The sequence below is a fragment of the Myotis yumanensis genome, unplaced genomic scaffold (genome assembly GCF_028538775.1).
Source record: "Myotis yumanensis isolate MYYU_CA2020_CCGP unplaced genomic scaffold, mMyoYum1.0.hap1 SCAF_7, whole genome shotgun sequence".
Classification (NCBI taxonomy): domain Eukaryota; kingdom Metazoa; phylum Chordata; class Mammalia; order Chiroptera; family Vespertilionidae; genus Myotis; species Myotis yumanensis.
The window spans coordinates 35848266-35861534 of NW_027223758.1; the positions used below are offsets into that span (position 1 = coordinate 35848266).

At 37.9% G+C, this 13269-nt stretch overlaps 1 protein-coding gene across 1 annotated transcript in view; it reads right to left on the reverse strand.

The window, feature by feature from the left end:
* Window positions 1-13269, reverse strand: part of PIGU (phosphatidylinositol glycan anchor biosynthesis class U) — an 87079-nt gene that overhangs the window by 69800 nt on the left and 4010 nt on the right. The window contains exon 2 of the mRNA XM_070420175.1: window positions 9962-10026. Coding sequence (XP_070276276.1) covers window positions 9962-10026 — 65 coding nt within the window. The remainder of the gene's footprint in view (window positions 1-9961; window positions 10027-13269) is intronic.

The window sequence follows — 13269 nt, forward strand, 5'->3', positions numbered from 1 at the left end:
TTTTCCAGTTCTAGAATTTCCATTTGATTCATTCTTACATATTACAGTTCCCTGGTAAAATTCTCTGTCTTGGCATCTCTTTTTTGAACATATTAATTATTGGTTGCAGTTATGTATTTTAAAATCCAAATTTGATAACTCAATATCTAGATCACCTGTGAATGTTTTTATTGCTTTTTTTCCCTGCCACTTATTATGCTTAGTAATTTTGGACTGAATGATGAACATTTGTGTATGAAAAATTGCAGAGATTCTAAATGAGGCTATTTTCCTTCAGAAAGGTTTTTGTTATTTTGTGTATGTTTTTTGGTGGGTTTTTTTTTTTTTTAGAGAGAAAGGAAGGGAGAGGAAGAGATAGAAATGCCAATGGGAGAGAGAACATCAGTCGGCTGCCTCCTGCAGGCCCCTACTGAGGGGTCAACTCGGGCATGTTTCTTGACTAGGGAATCTAACCAGTAACCTGTGGTGCATGGGTTGACACTCAACCACTGAACCACACCAGTCAGGCCAGAAAGGATTTCTTTAAGTTCTGGCAAGCAATTAGAATAGAATTATATCACATTAATCTAATCAGGGGTTTAGCAAATGAGAAGCTGGATTCAGTCTTTACAAAACTAGTCTATAATATCTACCCTTCCTCCTTGAGAATAGTCCTTCAGAGAGCCCAAATGAAAGCCAAGTCCTCTACCAGAGCCCTGCCACCTTGGTTAGCCATGCACTCAAATTCATATTCCTGAGCACCATAAGATCGCCAATAATTCCTTAACCTTCTACCAGCCAATTTCTGTTCTGTTTTTCTGCCTCTCAGCCTGTGCCTCTTATAAATTGGTAAATGCATCAAGGAGAAAGCAGCTCGGAATGTCAGTCTCACATTTTGTACTTTCTTCTCTGGAACCTCAGCCTCTTAAATCTTGGCTATCTTGGTACTTTCCAGTGACTTCAAGCAGATGTTTTTTTGTATTCATCCTGCTTTTCTAATTGTTCTATGGAGGAGGGTTGGTCTGCTACTGTAATAGGAAAGTGCCTAACTTGGTTTTAGTGAGTCCATGCTGGTGACTCAGGAGCGCCTCTTCCCAAACCCAAATACACACAACAATGTGTCCTCTAATAGTGTAAAGGTCATCGACAGGCTTTGTAATGAGAACAAGCTGGCTTTGGAATCAGACACAGGTTTAAAACCAGGTTCCACTAGCTCAGCGGTTCTCAACCTGTGGGTCGAGACCCCTTTGGGGGTCGAACGACCCTTTCACAGGGGTCGCCTAAGACCATCAGAAAACACATATATAATTACATATTGTTTTTGTGATTAATCACTATGCTTTAATTATGTTCAATTTGTAACAATGAAAATACATCCTGCATATCAGATATTTACATTGCGATTCATAACAGTAGCAAAATTACAGTTATGAAGTAGCAACGAAAATAATTTTATGGTTGGGGGTCACCACAACATGAGGAACTAACTGTATTAAAGGGTCGCAGCATTAGGAAGGTTGAGAACCACTGCACTAGCTGGTTTGGCTCTGTGGATAGAGCACTGACCTGCGGACTGAAGGGCACATGCCCGGGGTCCAGGCTTGATCCCCAATTCGAGGCGTTCAGGAGGCAGCCGATCAATGATTCTCTCTCGTCATTGATGTTCCCATCTCCCTTTCTCCCTTCCTCTCTGAAATCAATGGAAGTATATTAAAACCAGGTTTCACCTGTGTACCTTTGGACACGTTGTTCCCCTCTGAGCCTTAGTTTCCTCAGCTGTAAAATAAGAACAGTGACCTATTTCACAGGGTTCTTGGAAGGATGAAGTGTAATTTGCACAAAGTACTTAGCATACAGTAAACCTCAATATATTAGCTACCTGAGATCAACTTTTTACTTCTTTTTGAAAATGGGGGCATCAGCTTTGCCTTTCAAAGTTCTAAAAGAATTAAGCTTTTACAACTATCTACTAATGGATTCTTTTTTCCCCATTTATCTTTGTTAGTAAAAAGTAGTAACTTGATATTTATATTACCAATAGCCTCCTTTCAAAGTGTTTTGATGTTTCAGATAGTTTAGAATGGCTCTAAATTAGTCTCAGAAATATCAGAACAAATAGTTCTCAAAAAGCCTATCAGTAAAAGGGCTGGTTTCCATTATGAACTAACATATATGCAATAGTTTAATTGCATATAATACTATTATAGAGAAGCTTATACTCCCAATAAAGGTTGTTAAGTTCACAATTTAACTATCAATACTTAGCTAGACATAGAACACAGCACATCTGTTGAAGGCAGTCATTAAATCTAACCTGTGGTTGCTAAATTCCTTTTTTCTCTCCTGTACAGATTTTCCTTCTCCACTTTCACCTATTCTCATCTTTCCCTAAGAACTAAAATCTGTTGAAGATTAACAATGCAAAGCAATGATGGACTTTCTTTTCAAAAGTATTCTTTTCATTTGGCTTGACATAATTTTATTTATTTATAGTTTATTACTTCAAGATACTAAAATACAGCTGGCTATAAATTTATGAACACCCAGCTTATAAGAAAATTAACCCATAATCATGAATGAGGAGCAAAGGGCTCTGAGTTTGAAGTTGTCTCCCCTGTGTTTGAGGGAAGCAGCTGTTTTGCCCCTTCATTCAGAGTTCTTAAAAATTAACAGTCCTACTACATCAAAATAAAAAGCTTCTACACAGCAAAAGAAACCATCAACAAAACAACAAGAAAACCCACTTCATGGGAAAACATATTTGCCAACGTCATATCTGATAAGGGCCTAATCTCCAAAATTTATAGGGAACTCATACAACTTAACAAAAAGAAGATAAACAATCCAATCAAAAAATGGGCAAAGGAGCTAAATAGACACCTCTCAAAAGAGGACATTCAGAAAGCCAAGAGACATATGAAAACATGCTCAAAGTCACTAATCATCCGAGAGATGCAAATCAAAACAACAATGAGGTACCATCTCACACCTGTCAGAATGGCCATCATCAACAAATCAACAAAGGACAAGTGCTGGAGAGGATGTGGAGAAAAGGGAACCCTCCTACACTGCTGGTGGGAATGCAGACTGGTGCAGCCACTATGGAAGACAGTATGGAGCTTCCTCAAAAAATTGGAAATGGAACTCCCATTTGACCCTGTGATCCCACTTCTAGGAATATATCCCAAGAAACCAGAAACACCAATTAGAAAGGATATATGCACCCCTATGTTCATAGCAGCACAATTCACCATAGCTAAGATCTGGAAACAGCCTAAGTGCCCATCAGTAGATGAATGGATTAGAAAACTGTGGTACATCTACACGATGGAATACTATGCTGCTGTAAAAAAGAAGGAACTCATACCATTTGCAACAGCATGGATGGAACTGGAGAGCATTATGCTAAGTGAAATAAGCCAGTCAATGAAGGAAAAACACCACATGATCTCACTCATTCATGGATAATAAAGACCATTACAAACTTTTGAACAATAATAGATACAGAGGCAGAGCTGCCTCAAACTGATTGTCAAACTGCAGTGGGAAGGCCAGGGAGGGTTGGGGGACAGGAGGGAGGGGAGTAAGAGATCAACCGAAGGACTTGTTTGCATCTATATAAGCATAACTAATGGACATAAGACACTGGGGGGAAAGGGAGGGCTAGGGTTTGTCAAGGGTGGGGGGGATAAAAAGGGCACTTATGTAATACCCTTTGTAATACTTTTAGCAAAAAAAAAAAAAAAAAATTAACAGTCCTAGCCCTAACCGGTTTGGCTCAGTGGATAGAGCATCGGCCTACAGACTGAAGGGTCCCAGGTTCGATTCCAGTCAATGGCGTGTACCTTGGTTGCGGGCACATCCCCAGTGCGGGGTGTGCAGGAGGCAGCTGATCGATGTTTCTAACTCTCTATCCCTCTCCCTTTCTCTCTGTAAAATAATCAATAAAATATATGTTTAAAAAAATTAACAGTCCTAAAAGGATTATTTTATACATGTAAAGAATGAGTTAACATGCTTCTTCTAGTTAGAAATCACTATCTCATGCCTTTACCCTCTTTTATACAAGTGCGTGCGTGTGCGCGCACACACACACCTGAAAAAGAGTAACAATGTGTTCTAGCCTTCCTCATTGTATCTAAGAATGCATTTTCCCAGAAAAATGACATTTTAAACTATGGTTAAGTGGTTAGACATAGCTCTTCCATTTATTCATTCAACATACACTTTCTAAAAGGACTATTTCATATCTTCCCCTCTCCTCAACCACCAACCTCCCTCCCCACTTCTTACTTTCAACCAACAAGCTCATTTCTTATTCCACTAAGAGAAGCAATTGAATGAGAACTACCTTATTTTCCTATTACCCAGTTGACCAACTTTCTATATCTATACCTATATTTTCTACCTGTCTCATATTAACAGTGATGAATTTCCTTTTTTCTTATCTAAAGCCAAATCCTCCACCTATCAACTGGATCCCATTCCTTCTTGCCTCCTCAAAGACACGATTCATTCAATTATCATCTCTTTCTAACATTATCAACTTCTCGATCCATAGAATTATTTCCAATAGCAATTAAATATGCAGATACTAATATTTTAAACGTCTTCATAGATACCTCCTCTAGCTAACATACCATTTCTCTGGCCTCTTTTAGAGCAAAACTCTTCACAAAGGTTGTATCTGCCTCAGTATACTTTAATCAGTCTCGTCCCAATAGTCCACTGAAAATGTTGTTGCCAAAGTCTTTAAAGATCTCAATTTAGGCAAATCAATCATCAATCATCAATCTTCAGTCCACATTTTCCCCATCTTGCATTAACAGTTGACATAGTTTTCACTCCCTCCTTAAAGCACTTCATTCATCTGGCTTCCATGTACTACATTATCTTAACATTCCTCCTTTTCAACTTTATTTGCTAGTTCCTCTTCGCCTTTCCAACATCAATATATTGGAGTGCTCTAGGTATCTGTATTCTTCTTTATGTAAATTTACTCCCTATGAGTCTTAGTGATCTATTTCTCTGTAACAAATTATCCTAAAACTTATCTTAAAACAACACACATTTATTATCTCACTCAGTGTCTAAGAGTCAGGAATCCAGGAGTGGCTTAGTTGGGTGGCTCTGGCAGAGTCTCTCATGAGGTTGCAGTCTCTAAAGGGGTTTGAGTATCTGCTTCTAAGCTTACTCATTTAGCTGTTGACAGGAAGATTCAGTTCCTCATCATAAAGACTTCTCCATAAGGTTGGTCATGACATGGCTTCCCCCAGAGCAAGTGATCCAAGAGAGAGAAAGAAGTTGCAGAAGTCTAAGATAGAAGTTGCAGTGTCTTTTATAACCTAATCTAGGAAGTGAGACACCACCATTTCTGCCATATTCTACTGGTCACACAAACCAACTATGGTACAATGAGAAAGAGATTACATGCTGTGAATACCAGAAGTTGGAAATCTTTAGGGGACATCTTGGATGGAAGCTGGCTATCATGCTAGGTAATGGCATCCAGTCTAATGTTTTCAAATATCATCTATAGATTGATCCCAATGTTATACCTCCAGCCTGGGCCTGTCTTCTTGCATTTCACATTGGCATAACCAATTGCTTTAACACTGCCATTTAGATATCTAATAAGCACTTCAAAAGTAACATGGTAAAATCTGAACTCTTTTTCCACCCCACTAAAACCTGTTCCTCCTTTAGTATGCTTCATCTCATTAAATAACACCATCATTCACTCAACTGCTTAGGACAAAAGTCTGCTATCTTTAAAATCCTCTCTTGCCTTCATATCTCACATCCAATCTATTAACAAGTCTACCTCTAAAAATATAACTTGAATCTATCACTTTTTAAAGAATCTAATAATTTTTCACCATATTAGTTGTTACCACCCTAGTTCCAAGCCACCGTCATCCTGCTTAGACTACTGTATAAGTATCCTCACCATTTCTTCCTTGCTTCACTTCTTGCCCCTAGATTCAATTTTCCTCACAGTATCCACAACAATATGTATCAAATGTAAAATAAATATGAACACTTCTTTCCTGGTTTAAAAGTCTTTCAATATGTAAAAGTAAAATCTACTTGCTATTGTGGACAGTTGGGTTGTTGAAAGATCTCATGATGGTGGGTAAAAACTTGTTCTAAAACTCACTGAAATCCCAGAATGAGATCCTCACCTCCAGGTTGGCTACTCTACCTGAAAATCCACCTGCTATTGATTGGGATTACTACAAGGTCATGGGTGAAGGCCAGCTTGGCACATGGCTTTGCGAAGCTTAATGTCCTGAAGATGCCTGTGCCAGAAGATAAATAAACTGTCCAAGTGGATACTAAAGAAAAAAAAAGATGTTAAAGTTGTGCTGAGTTTTTTGTCTTCCTTAGAGACCACGACTGAAGAACATGAAAGAGCTGGAGAACATGAAGAACATAATTCCATTTGCTCAAATGACCATTGAGGATGTGAATGAAGTCCTCCCAGAAACCAAATTAAATAAGAAGTATCCCAATAGGCCTCACCAGCCAATTGAGATTTTATAAACTTGAATCTGGGAGGAAGCTCTGGCCCTCCTATTATAAACTCTGGACATTAAAAAATAATTATATTGCCCTAGCCAATTTGGCTCAGTGGATAGAGCATCGGCTTTCGGACTGAAGGGTCCTGGGTTCAATTCCGGTCAAGAGCACATACCCGGGTTGTGGGCTCAATCCCCAGTGGGGGGCAACGGATCAATGATTCTCTCTCATTGTTGATGTTTCTATCTCTCTCCCTCTCCCTTCCTCTCTGAAATCAATAAAAATATTAAAAATAATTATATTAAAAATGGATAGAAAATCCAAATTCCTAACCATGTCTATAAAAAGTTCTACATAATCTGGCCCCTAACTTCTTCTCAAAATTTATCTCTATTATTTTCCTCTTTGTTCATTCTGCCTTAGCAACACTGGCCATCTTTCTGCAATTCACAAATGCCAAGCTCATTCCCAAATCAGGGACATCATATAGCTTACTCGCTTCATTTAGATCTCTTATTCAAATTTCACTTCCTTAGAGAGCATTCCCTGAACACTATCTAATATTAACACATATATGACTGTCACTCTTTCCCTTTACCCAACTTTAATTTTCTACATATACTTACCACTTAACTGAAATCTCATTTTTTTAAACTTTAGCTTTATAGAGGAAGAATCAGTATAAAATACTATTTGATACATTTTGACCTAAGAATACATTCATGAAACCATCACCACAGTCAACCTATCTACCATCCCCAAAAGTTTATCAATTTTATGTTCATCCCAAAGAACCATCTTTGTTTCAGTAATTTTCTATTGTTTTTCTGTTTTCTATTTCATTTTTTTCTACTCTGATCTTTATTTCTTTTATTTTGCTTACTTTGAATTTATCTTCTTTTTCTAGTCTCTTGAGGTAGCACTGAGGTCATTCATTTGAGACCTTTCTTTCCTCATATAGGCATTGAGAACTGTAAATTTCCCCCTAAGTACTACTTTAGTGACATCCCATATACTTTTATAGGTTGTATTTTCATTTTCATTCAGTTCAAAATACTTTCTAATTTCCCTTCTGATTTCTTCTTTAATTCATGGGTTACTTAGGGATTAGTTACTTAATTTTTAAATATTTGGGGATTCTCCAGATATCTTTCTGATACCAATTTTTTATTTAGTTCCATAGTAGATAGAGAATATACTTTGTATGACTTCAATCCTTTTAAATTTATTGAGTTTTATTCTATAGCTCAGAATATAATCTATCCTGCAAATGTTTCATAGACACTTAAAAACTGTGTGTTTTGCTCATTGGATGGAATGTTCCATAAATGTCAATGCAGTCAAGTTGGTGGATAGTGTTTTTCAAGTCTTTTATATATCTGCTTATTCTATTAATCATTGAGAGAAGAATATTTAAATCTCTGACTATAACTGTAAATTTGTCTATTTCTCCTTGCAGGTCTATCAGTTTTCATGTATTTCAAAACTCTGCCATTAAGTACATAAAAATTTTAAATTGCTATGTCCTCTTGATGAATTGACATCTTTATTGTGATGAAATGACCTTCCTTATCCCTGGTGATATTCTTTGCTCTGAAATGTTTGTTTTTTTACAAACCCACTGTCTGTTTCTCTCAGAAATATAAGTACCAAAGGCTGTATTTTGTTCTGTATCCCCAGCACCTTGCAGCATAGCTGGCATTTGGTATATATTTAACAAGTTTTTATTAAAGGAAGAGAGAAGGGAAGGAGGGATTAGAATATACATGCAGATATAGAGCTATACACTAGTATTAAAAAATAAATGAAAAGGTGCCAGTACTTGTTCTGACGAGCATATATTATAATGGGCAAAACATGTACAAAGGCAATTTCAAGAGTGTGATATGAGTCATAAAAAAGGATAAGCACAAGATACTTTGCAAAATACAGGAGGAACATCAAACCTAGTCTAAGGTAATGAGTGATGGCTCCTGGAAGGATAAAACCTAAGCTAATATCAGAATAGAGAACAAACCCCCCAAAAAAGGAAGAATGGCCCTCCATAAGGAGACAATGGCATGAAAAAGATACATAGATAATATGGTGCTGGAGCATAATGAAAGTATGTCAGGATTCTCTCAGGGGATTCGTAGTCTGTCTAGAAAACATACTCCCCAGGGCCTATAGCACCCAGAGCCCTCCTGGCTATTGGGCTACTCTTTGGTATGCCCATACAACCTGTTCCCAATAACTGAACTGTGTGCTTATTCTCTTAAATTATTCCTAACCTACTTCTGCTAGTAGTTCTTGTTATTATGGTTTGATTAGATAGCAATACAAAGATAATGAATTATGAATGCAAAAGATAATTGTTATCTCCATGAGAACTAAGTTGAATAATGCTTTAGAAAATGAGATGAAAGAAAAAAAAATAGTGCTCAAAGTAGGTATTAGGGAGACATCTGTAAAATTTGGGGATTAAATGGTCAAATTAGAAAACTTCTACTTTAAAATGATATGGTCAATAAGAATAGGAAGGCCCTAACTGGTTTGGCTCAGTGGATAGAGCAGGGTGGGCAACCCCTGGCATGCGTGCCAAACATGGCACGCCAGTAACTTTTTCTGGCACGCGAAACCCTCTCTTATAATTTTCCATTTACAATTTTTTTCTTAATATTGACTTTTTTATTCGTCAGATAAATTCAGTGTAGGTGTATCTTAGATAAATAAATAATTTTACATAACAAGTTATCTTAAAGACCATGGATTGATGAGAGAGGGGAAGAGCAATTTCCATGCCTCTGCCTTAACTCTCCCTGCCTTCCTAGATCCGACCAGTGTTTTGGTTTCATCCACATACGCTTGTGAATCTTTGTTCTCAGTGATGAATTTTGTTAAATCTCGTAATAGGAGTAGCCTGACGGATGAAAGTAGTAGCTCGTGCATATCTCTGAAAGTCACGAAATATAAACCTGATGTAAAATCTCTGTCATCAGTGATGCAGCAGCAAAAGTCCCACTGATAATATCAAACGGAGTCATAAAGTTTTCTGTTGGACTATCAGTGTACATGTATACATTAAAAAATAAATGTATTTTTCATCATCATATACTGTGTTTTTGTCGCTCGAATGAATTTTATTACTTCTTCAAGGTTCTTCACATACGTACACCTTAAGAGATCAAGTAGGCATAACATGTTCTCAAAAAATTAGGGTTGGCACGCAGAAGAATTTTGAGTCAGAGATTTTGCTGGTTTTGGCACACACTCACAAAAAGGTTGCCCACCCCTGGGATAGAGTGTTGGCCTGTGGACTGAAGAGTCCCGGGTTTGATTCCGGTCAAGGGCATGTACCTTGGTTGCAGGCTCCAACCCCAGTAGGAGGCAGCTAATAGATGTTTCTCTCTCATCGATGTTTCTAACTCTCTATCCCTCCCCCTTCCTCTCTGTAAACAAGAAAGAAAACAAGAACACTTACTTCATGAAATACTGCTCCTGAATATGGAGACACTCCCAAGTCCAATAGTGAGAGGCCTTCAACCACTGAAAAGTAAGACATCCAAGTTCATTCTTACTTCAAAGACATATGCAGATGGCCATAAGCCAGTGTTAGATACTCCCAGGACAAAAAAAGGCCTTATAGTTTATCTAAACCCCTTAACCTTATTCCCAGAAAGTGGGTCTAAGTCTTGATTTGAACATTTCTGATAATGGGGAGCTTTCTTCCATAGAGTATCCCTTTCCCTTGTGGCAAACCACTCATTATGGGAACGTTTTATATTAAACTATAAATTTCCTTTGATCTCCTTGTAACTTCCACCTACTTTAAACTGTTTCATTTATGTATATTCTGCTCCATTCCAAAACACAGTAAGATAACAAATTAGAAACTTGTGAGAAACGTTGCTCATAGGTGGTGAAATGAGCAATCACTCACAGTGGTTCTCAACCTTCCTAATGCCGCGACCCTTTAATACAGTTCCTCATGTTGTGGTGACCCCCAACCATAAAATTATTTTCGTTGCTACTTCATAACTGTAATTTTGCTACTGTTATGAATTGTAATGTAAATATCTGATATGCAGGATGTATTTTCATTGTTCGCGACCCACAGGTTGAGAACCGCTGCTTATGTGCTTTGTTTGACATTTGCATTAATTTTTCTTCAGGGCAATATGTACCTTTTAAGTGTATGCTTTTTGACTCAGAAATGATTGTTCTCAGGGCAATTTATTCAAAGAAGAATGTTCATTACCATGCTCAAGAGTGGGGAAAAATTAAAAATAATCCCAATGTCCATTAATGGAGATTTATTTAAATTGCTATTGTTTCTGACTCACTTACTTCAGCCAGTATCATCACTGTTCTACGTATTATTGAAACTCAAAATCTTAGAATTAACCATTTTGACTTTCATTACTGTGCTAAGAACTTCAACATGGATCATCTAATTTAATGGGGTACATATTATAGCTTCCTATTTTATAAATGAGAAAGCTGATGTTGGAGATCATACAGGTAGTAAGTAGCAGAGGCAGAGAGGGACTAAAACCCTCTTTAAGATCCCAGACCCTGTGCTCTTTTATTTTTATTTTTTTCCCTTTATTAATTAAGGTATTACAAATGTGTGCTTATCCCCCCATTGCCCTGTGCTCTTAATGACGATACTACATTGCCTCATCTTGGATCCTTCACCCTGTCAATCCTATAAGCAAACAGTTTCTTTTCTTCAATATCTATATATATAAAAGCCTAAGCGACTGAACGACCGAACGACTGGTCGACTGGTCACTATGATGCCCACTAACCACCAAGGGGCAGACGCTCAACACAGGAGCTGCCCCCTGGTGGTCAGTGCACTCCCCTAAGCCAACGTCCCATGGCCCAAATTGGCCCCTATCGCTGGCCAGGCCGAGGGATCCCACCCGTGCACGAAGTCATGCACTGGGCTTCTAGTTTGTTCAATAAGTAGTTAACTATGCAGTTTCTCTATGCCAGACACAAGGAATTCAGGGATGACTAAAACAGCTCTAATCTTCAAGGAACTCATAATACAGTAGAGAAACTAGATATAAACAAAGAATTATGATATAAAATGAGAAATGCTCTTAAGCCCAGCCAGCATAGCTCAATGGTTGAGAGTAAACCTATGAACCAGGAGGTCATGGTTCAATTCCCGGTTAGGGCACATATCTGGGTTGTGGGCTCGATCCCCAGTGTGGGGCATGCAGGAGGCAGCCGATCAATGATTCTTTCTCATCACTGATGTTTCCATCTCTCTCTCCTCCTTTCTCTGAAATCAATAAAAATATAAAATCAAATAAAAATGAAAAAAGAAATGCTCTTAATAGAGGTATGTATAAACTGCTAAGAGAGCAGAGGAAGGAGGGCCTAATACTGCCTTGGGTCTTATGGTATCCAGAAGAAAGCAGGAACCAAGTGGCTTCAACAAAAAATTATATGCAAATATTATATGCAGATATATAAAATCTAAGTTCTTACCATCATACATATGAATTACTACTACCTTTATTACCATTTGTCACCTGGGAAACTGGGACAAATTACTTATCTTCTCTAAATCTCAGTTTCCTCAACTGTCAAATGAGGAAAATAACACCATCTAAAAGAGAATAACTGGAGGATAAAATGAGGCTTATCATAATCTCTATTATACAGTATTTTTATTCATTTATTTATTTACTTAATTATTTTAAAAATCTTTATTGTTGAAAGTATTACATATGTCCCTGTTTTTTCCTCCATTGACCCCCTCCAGCCCACCTCCACCCCCTACCCCAGGCCTTCACCACCCTGTCAGTGTTGATGGGTTATACATATATGCATACAAGTTCTTTGGTTGATTACCTCTCACCCATCCACCCTCCCCCACCTTCCCTCCGAGATTCCGCACTCTGTTCCATGCTTCCATGTCTCCAGATCCACTCCATTCATCAGCTTATTTTGTTAATTAGATTCCACATGAGAGAGATCATGTAGATACTATAATGGCTACCATCAACAAATCAACAAATGAGAAGTGTTAGTGAGGATGTTGACAAAAGGGAACCCTACTACACTGCTAGTGGGAATGCAGACTGGTGCAGCTATTATGGAAAACAGTATGGAATTTTTTTAAAAAATTAAATAATGGAACTGCCATTTGACTCAGTGATCCCACTTCTAGGAATATATTCTAAGAAACCCGAAACACCAATCAGAAAGAATATATGCACCCCTATGTTCATAACAGCATAATTTACAATAGCTAGCATCTGGAAACAGCCCAATTGCCCATCAGTAGATGAGTGGATGAAAAAGCTGTGGTACATTTATTACCAAGGAATACTATGCAGCAGTAAAAAAGAATCTTTTACCCTTTGAGACAGCATGGAGGTACCTGGAGCATACCATGCTAAGTGAAATAAGTCAGTCAATGATATATAGTATTTTTAGAACTCTTAGCTCTAATTATTCTTTTTTTAAAAGTATTTTTACTGATTTCAGAAAGGAAGGGAGAGAGGGAGAGATAGAAACATCAATGATGAGAGAGAATCATTGATCAGCTGCCTCCTGCACATTCCTACTGGGGACTGAGCCCACATATGCCCTGACTGGGAATCCAACCATAACCTCCTCATTCATAGGTCGATGCTCAACCACTAAGCCATGCTGGCCAGGCTCTAATTATTCTTAAACACTCACTTATTATGCCATTTCCCATTCCAAAATGTTTATGGGATTGCCCTGGCTGGCGTGGCTCAGTGGTTAGAGGGATGCCCGTAC